Source organism: Amphiura filiformis, chromosome 11 (assembly GCF_039555335.1).
Source record: "Amphiura filiformis chromosome 11, Afil_fr2py, whole genome shotgun sequence".
Lineage (NCBI taxonomy): Eukaryota > Metazoa > Echinodermata > Ophiuroidea > Amphilepidida > Amphiuridae > Amphiura > Amphiura filiformis.
Genome location: NC_092638.1, coordinates 52923449 through 52931990, shown reverse-complemented (window position 1 = coordinate 52931990; position 8542 = coordinate 52923449). Strand labels below are relative to the sequence as shown.

Sequence of the window (8542 nt, the reverse complement as noted above, 5' to 3'; positions counted from 1 at the left end):
GATAATGGCACCCCCCCCTAAATTACAAAACGAAATCGTTCAAATTGGGCGCTTTCGTTGATGACGTCAGCACGGGGACACACAGTTACTTCCGGGTTATAAACACAATGTCCTGGATGCATTACTAGTGTGGCATGCATGGGCCAATGCACGAACTCAGTCATTGTCAACTTACTTTACATGAAAAAAATCTTCAATAAAATAAAATAACATGAAGGAAACATTATGATCAAATCAAGAATGAAGTTCCTGAATAAAGTGTGTGGATTAAAAAATGGGAAAAGTGCTGGCCGGGGTGATTTGGGATAGGCCAAGCCATCCACGATATGCAGGGAATCATACAGTACGAAGAGCGAAGATTCGCCGAAGAACCGGAATGAAAACAGATTGCAAAAAATAACTGCTAGTGCTACTAGTTCAGATTGTCACACCAAGTTGAGATGAACTTATTACAATGAGAAAATGAAGGAATAGAATAAGGTACATGTACGGGATTTTTTAATTATTTCTTAACTTTACAACCGCCGGTCATGTATGATAGGCGAACTCGTAGATACATACGGGGTGAACTCAGTGACTCACTATGACTGCGTCTCAGTCGCCGAGTGTTCCATATCCGCGACTGTACGTACTGTACTTGCAGACAAAATGACCGATTTGATATTCACATTCTGATATTTCCAACTTATTGCTACTTCATCAGCAAAATTTATTCCTGTAAATGTTCCAAATATAAGGGAACGATTGATCAAATCTGCTGAAACACGTCGCAAGTGCTACCGCCAAGACGAAGCGAGTCGCTGTGCTTGTGCATACGGCCATACCCACCTTGATCGGCGCGGCTCCCTGTAATTTCTTCAGCAGCAATTTACGCATCGTGTTCGGTAATCCATAAAACATGAATGTTTCACTTTTTCAGTACACTGATTGTAGTATCATTAAAAGAATCGTGACACAAGTGACAATATTTTAATTTTATTCAGATTTCAGAATTCCATCAAATAACGGTCTACTAAGCCTAAATTGTATTTATTTTATAATAAAGTATCTCTTTCAATCGTGATTGTGTGGAAAGAATGTACCGGGAGAATGTATTACCGCAATGCGCTAAATATTGGGCTGGATTTGATGAAATCGGCGGTTTTTTTTATTAAATTTTTGATTACTATAAGATGATATTTTTGAAAATCAGATATTTTAAAACGAATCAAGAATAGGGAATGTCACAAACAAGTTATTTAATTTGTTATTCGATCATGTTTATTCAGTCCATGACATGAACGGTATACGGTAGCAGCAGCAAGCATTTGCGCATGGAATTGATCCCAGCGCGAAATTCAAACTCAATTACCCAGTTATACCCAGCCAGTTATGACTGATTTTGTCAATAATTTACGGAAAATTTTCGTGTTGACAATAATTCTATTATATAGAAGGAATCAGCAACTTGAAGATTCTTCTCATTTCAAGCTTTATTGTGAAAATCAGACTTGCCGGGCAGCTTGCAAAGTACAGGAAGCAAGTCTTGTTTACATGTTTCCGAGTAGGATCACGTGACTGCGAACCCTGAGCTTACGTCACGAGCATTCCCAAGGTCAAAGACGATTGATTTGGGTGCTTTTTGGGCGCCTTAAAAAAGACCAAAAATTCATTCATTTTTGTAATTTTTCAGCTTTATTGGCCATCAAAAAATCAAAGTATCCTGATATCATAAGCTTTCCGTTGATACAGGGCGGATTTAGGGGGGGCGCAGCCGGCGCGCGCCCCCTCTATTTTTTGCCTAGCAAAGGGCGCCGGCCCAACTTAAAATACAAAAAATGAAATAAATTTTAAAAAATGAACAAATTCGGCCATGAGCAGCAAACAATGGGCCAAAACCGTTGAGTTTTCGAGGGGTAACCCCCTTAACACCATTTTTTCGTCGTTGACCAAAAGGCGCCCCCTCTATCAAAAATTCCTGGATCCGCCCCTGTGATATATAACTTTATTTTCAATGAGGTTCACCTTTAAAGAAAATTCTTGTAATTTCGATCAAAATATGATCGAAATTTAATTCAATGGTTTTTTTCTCTTCATTTTCATAGACTTTTGACCAATGCGTCTTAAAAGAACATAAAGCATGTGTAAAGGAAGAATATCTCTCTATGATCTTTCATTTCTTCTGTGGCACACATCCAAAATGCAGGTACCATTTTATAGCGAGTGATATGTTCCAATCCTGGTCAGGTAAGGGGGTGGGCAATAATTATGAGCCGCCAGGGGTAAATTTTCCAAACAGGGTACCAAAAAATGCTCCTCGGCTTACAAAAAATCGCTTAACCTCTCTCTACCTGATTATAGGCGGTACCATCATAAAAACACAACATTTTTGTGTAAAATTCAATTTCATTCACAAATTTTATCATTTTTCTTTACAATTCTCCCCTTTTTCTGTCACCCTGGGTAAAAAATAGTCTATTGTTAACCCATTATCTTTTTCACCAACGCCTTCCGTCTACCGACGCGACGGCCTTACATGAACCGACGGCCATGACGAGCCGGGGGATCACCGTACCCCGCACCCCCCCACTGGCTACGCCACTAATTTATTCTATGGTTGAGTATCTGTCTTTGAAAGACAAGGAGGTCTCAAACTATGCACAAATTTTCTATCGCGCAAGTTTGAATGCAATCTGATTGGATAATCTGATTGGTACACGTGCGCGTGACAGTATCAATATACAAATATATACTGCCATGAGAGGTTCTGGTTATAACTATGGGCCCGACGTGAGATCAATAATACTATTTTCCTGAGGGGCGCAGCCTAGAAGGAAAATAGTATTAATTGATCTCATCGAGGGACCATAGTTTTAACCAGAACTTCGAATAAAGGCAATATTTATATTTGTTTTATATACTTCATTAATATGTTTTTTGTTCATTGATTGGTTAAAATAAAATTATTTGACGTTTTGACTCCAGCTTCTATCCTGAGTGAACAGAAAAACCAATTTAAACACAATCTATATTTTGCCCTTCAAAAAAATCGAATAAGCTAAAATCGGGCTAACCAATTACAGCAGCGCGAAATCACGCTATGGCAGTTTCGCGTGCGCGAACTGTTCCGTGAACTTCCGTCGCATCAAATGCTCGCACGCGGAAGGCATGGTCAAAAGTACTATTTACGGCTTGGAGGTACTATTTACGGCTCATCCGGGACATTGAAAATACTATTTACGGCTTACAGGTACTATTTACGGATAGGAGTACTGATGGTAGAACTATTTTTGGTCATGTGATCCACTTTTAACCAATCTGAGCCACCGTGTAGAGGGCACGGTGGCTCAGTGGTTACGGCCTTGGACTCATAATCTGAGAGCTTGCTCGAAGTGCGTGGGTTCGATTCCCCGTCCCACCACCGTGTTGCGCCCTTGGGCAAGGCGCTTTGCCTCGCTTGCCTCACCCCACCCAGGTGCAATGGGAAGCTGTTAGGGGTAGTCACGGTCGTTGTACTGATGGACCCTGCGCCACTTGTAGGCTGCAAACGTGGTTCCGACATATTCTAATGACGGCGGAATAAATGTAAAGCGCTTAGAGGCTGTTTACGGCATAAAGCGCTATATAAATGTCTACATTTTTATTTTTTATTTTTAATCAATGAACAAGAATATATTAATGACGTATATAATACGCATTGCGCTGCCTCTTAACAGTCAGACTAGAATATATATTTCCGATCAAAATTGCATGTTTATGTGATTTTTCAAGATGTGACATCCAAAGGTCCAGGGAAATTGATATAAACTTTATACCAACATTTCTCCATTCTGTCTATAGCACCGATCTAAAATGGTCATTAAATGAGGCCAAAAGACGTGTAGAAGAGGAATACTTAATAGTTGGACTACTAGAGGACTACGAATCTACACTCAAACTTATGGAGAAACTAGCGCCTAGCTTGTTTAAAGGCATTGTGACCGATTATAAGGCTGACATACGAAAAAAGGAATCAGGTACGTTCAAGTTAAGCGATGATGATTGACCCCTATAGCCAATAAGATACTGAAACTAGCGCCTAGCTTGTTTAAGGCATTGTGACCTACTATCACTCTGCTGAACGAAAGAAGAGATCAGGTATGTTCAAGTGTTAACAAGCGATAAGTGATTGACCACTGTAGCCAATAAGGTACTAAATAATGTTTCTGTTGACAATATGATTGGACAAAAAGCATTCGCTCATTAGAAGCGTTACGTTCATCAGGTACCACTGCCACTGAATAGAATTGATCACAACATAGACTCTATGACAGCTCACTACAATATTTATTACCATCGATTTGGCTGCAAAATGATGTGAGACGTGATCAATTCTGTTAAGGCAATGGAATCTAATGAAATTTAGTGGCGAATCTGGGAAGAAAGTAATAATAAAATGTTTTAAGGAAAACGTTAAATAAAGGGCATTGCCAATGCCCTTTATTGGCCCTTTACCATTGCCCGAAGGCAGATAATCACCCGGATAATCAACATAAGGGACCGCTCATTATTAATGTGGGAGGGGGCTGGGAAAAATGTAGGGGGGTTATGTGATTTTCACTTTGACAAACAGGGGGGGTAAGTGATTTTATTTTTCCTGAGAGGGGGGGTCAGTGAAATTTAATAGTCATTCACTATTATTTATATATATAATACCAAGTATCCTGGAAGTAATTATTATCTAATGACTTATTTGCACAAAATTGTTCCCATTTTGCACCATTTTAGCTTCAATATGGCAAAAAAGTTGCGCGCGAAGCGCGCATTTGTTGTACCATAAACATAGTCAGTGGCCAAAATATGCTGGATTCACTATACTTTTTTTCTTTTTCCTACCCCATCCCCCAATGACAAAAAAAAACCCAAATCTACGCCACTGCCACATGCTACACACACAAACCTCTCACTCCTCACCACATGACCACCCCACCTGCAAGCACACACCTATTATTTTTCTCACGAAAATTCCCCCCAATATTTGCCAGGGGGGATGGTCCATACAATCCCCCCCATATTGAGGCCTGACAGTAGGCCTAGTGTGGGTTTCTGACCAAATTAACCTTATATTTGGCAATTTCAGTCACAAAATTGCACATTTTTTGCGCTTCGTGAGAATATTTTTACCATATTTGATCAGTTTAGCGTCAAAAAGAACAATAAACTTATTTCATTACCACATTCACTATGACTTTAAGGATTTTTTTCCAACCCCATCTACCATATGTCAAAATCCCAATCTCTATGACTGATATTGAAGTTTGCTCTAAAGGGGGGGTCATGTGATTTTGTTTGATTCAATAGGGGGGGGGGGTTACGTGAAATTGATTCATCGCAATAGGGGGTTAGGTATTTTCACCCATAAAGCTCAACATTCTCCCGGCCCTCTCCCGCATTAATAATGAGCGGTCCCTAAGTATCATAATATATTATTGATCTTTTCCATGCTGCATGTAAAAAGAGTTAATGAGCTACTCAAATCGTAATAACACCTGCACAAATATACAAGTTTTTACTGGTTCAGTACTCCAAATAATGCAAATGAAGCATAACTAATATTATCAACACCAATAGGGGCCATGCATGTTTTAGTCGATTGACGGCAAAGGATTCGAACTAGAACCCATATTGTAATGCAGTATATTCAATAAACTTTTGGGATCATCCAGGAGCACATAATATATCTAAATGTTGAATAAAACTTATGTGTATGTTAGTGGTAATGCTTCTGTTCAAATTAGTGTAGCATCCTGGCATGGTTGGTTGTATAAACTACGTCACATGCATGGCCTCTATAATATAACTTTCAAAAATTGTCCGAAATACCCAAGCAATAGAACAATGTTGCTTTGGTTCTTCACTAATTTTATAATTTTTTTTCTCCTTACCATAGAAAAATATCAAACAAACTTCAAGAAGCCCATATCTGCAGAAGTCCGCGCAATACTTAGAGAAAAACTCGACTTGACGTACCAATTTTATGACTTTGTGAAGACTAAGCTAGAACTGCTTAAGAAGGAATATGACATATAGCTTTACACGGTGTATTCAGCACGGGCGTGTTTCGAGGCATATTGAGACATTCACTTTTTTTTCGACCAGTAATATCATGGAGGAATGTTGCAAGTTGGAAAATTGAAAGTTGAAGTTGAAGTTCAGGTTTATTTGTTTTCACAATGGAAAAGGCAAGATAAAGAATACATTATGATATAATTATATTACTAAGATAAACAATAAGAACATGACGAGTGAAGAGATGTGGATGCCGCAAAGACGCAAAACGTGAAGCTTGTGGCACTCAATCTGAACAAGATTGAAATTAAGTACCCGAGTATCCGAGTCAGTGCCAAGTACGAGTTCATTTATTTCCGAGTCTGGACTAGAGTTCCTAGTCCAGTGTGCCGAACCCAGCCGGTCAGGAGTTCATGTTCAAAATTGGAAGTTACGCATTTTATATTAAAGATTCCAAACAGGAAAAATTGCCACTAGTCGCATTTATGCCATTGTACATGTACAGTCACAAAAACAGGTGTTTTGTGATAAAAAAAAATATTAAAAGGATCAAGCTGATCCACTAATAATAACATAGGAAAAGCAGCATATTAAAAATATGCAATAATCATTAATGCTATGACCAGATTCTTCTGGAAGGTGAAATGAAGTGAACATTTTATTCAAATGATAGCTAAAAGATGCAACATTTAAATATATCACAATGACATATACAAACACTGGAACGGCTGAATGAATAATTTAAAGGGGGCAGGCAGGGTCACTATTAAAGAGGGAAATTGTAGACAATGTTTTGTATTATATCGTATTTGCATCTGCTTTTCCAGCGTGCAACATTTTTGGACCGTAGCTTTTTAAAATGTATATACACAGTCTGGTCTTTTCATTTTCCCCGACTGTTATTTCTGATAAAGTGACATGAGCCGAGATATTTGATTTGAAAAATGCAGTTCTTGTGATTTTTTTAAAACCTTTTAAACCAAAAATGCCAATCTTAAAACAGCTATAACTTTGAATGTTAGCAAAGTATGAACTTCATATTTCTGTGGATAATTATTTAAGTAAACCTGTATTATCCGTCAATTTCTCCAAATTATGTTGAACGAAACTTATTAAAATTCTAATAAAAATAAAAATAATGGTGTCAAATGTGTTAATTTGTTAATAAATTACTGTTATACCCCTCTCTGTCGATCAGTGAAAATTGCTTATTTGCCCCTCTGTTTGATCGTTACAATAAATTATTATTTTATAATACTGCCCTCTGTGGGCGGAAAATTCTTCCAGGGATATTTCATACATCGGGTCATGTAACTTGTAACTTCCATGCCAAAATTGCGAACAGAATTTGGCTGCCATTTTTACGATTTTTACATCATGCAGTTATTGTTAACTACATGTATGCACACAACACAGGGGCACTCACAATAGGCAATTGAACCCTACTGGTAGCGCTGTGTTGTAGCTATATGGGATGAACTAGTTAGCATCATATATTAAAAAGGAAAAAAGCTATGATTTTAGTACTTGCTCTATGTTTCAATTACTTAATCTTTTCCAAATATCTGAATCTTCAACCCGGTACAAGCTTTAATAACGGGGGAACATACATTTTTATTAAAAAGAAATCCTACCATCTATCCAAACTCGCCGTATTATTCTAATGCACATTTTGCTTCACCGGGCAGCCATTTTTTGGTCGTATTTGGAAGATTGGTGTCATAAAACCGTCATAGGTACAAATTTAGTACTTTCTGTCAATCAATTATGGCTTATTCTCTACATGTCAATCTTTAAATAATTGGCATAGTCCTTATAATAACGGTGGTCCGCCTTGATGAGTAAATGACAGCAAACAGCTGCAAACCAGCGAAAAATACCCCAAAACTCGGTCAGTGGAGCTCCGCTCGTACATGTCAATAGAGTCATTATCGATTGGATTAGTCGTCCGTAGCGGACAATTCGGTAGCTCATTGGATCAATATTATCAGGTGGTAATAAATTTGCATTGGACTATAGATTACTATATAATGGTTTAGTACTGCATATATCGGTTTAATCTTCAATAAGCGGATTTATGGCTGGAAAGGTCACAGTGAATATGCCGTGGACGCCACCGCACTATGAACGGATACGGGTTACGTGTTGCTGCATCACCATCGATCGCTACTTGCTTTATCGTACTTAAACATTCGTTTTAAAGTAGTAAACTCCGATAGAAATTGATGACATCATCGTAATTATTTCTTGATTTCCTCAGCATCAGGATTCGGCTTATGAAAAGTCGGCTGACTCTTTAGCGATACATAGTCAACAGAGGGCGTTATTTAACTTAATTAGCGACAGAAGGTGAAAGATCATTTTCACAGCCGGGAGGGTGAGAGTTCATAAGGGCAATGTCGGATATCACGGGTCACATGAATGGGAAAACATGATATACCACCAACAGCCATTTCTTTATTGTAACGAATGGTTCCTGTTCTAACTACTTCCTGTCGGACGGTCTGTGGCTAGT

At 38.3% G+C, this 8542-nt stretch overlaps 1 protein-coding gene across 1 annotated transcript; it reads left to right on the top strand.

Moving 5' to 3' along the window:
- The first annotated feature begins 2088 nt into the window (after window positions 1-2088).
- LOC140164043 (uronyl 2-sulfotransferase-like) lies at window positions 2089-6968 on the top strand. The gene is made up of 3 exons (XM_072187310.1): window positions 2089-2185; window positions 3820-3995; window positions 5909-6968. The coding sequence occupies exons 1-3, from the start codon at window positions 2145-2147 to the stop codon at window positions 6046-6048; spliced, it is 357 nt and encodes a 118-aa protein (XP_072043411.1). The 5' UTR covers window positions 2089-2144; the 3' UTR covers window positions 6049-6968.
- Window positions 6969-8542: the final 1574 nt, after the last annotated feature.

Excerpts from the sequence above, each read along its gene's own strand:
- LOC140164043 (XM_072187310.1), top strand. The coding sequence starts at position 2,145 with ATGATCTTTCATTTCTTCTGTGGCACACATCCAAAATGCAG. Across the intron at positions 2,186-3,819 it reads GGCACACATCCAAAATGCAG|CACCGATCTAAAATGGTCAT; the intron begins GTACCATTTTAT and ends TTCTGTCTATAG. Across the intron at positions 3,996-5,908 it reads CATACGAAAAAAGGAATCAG|AAAAATATCAAACAAACTTC; the intron begins GTACGTTCAAGT and ends TCCTTACCATAG.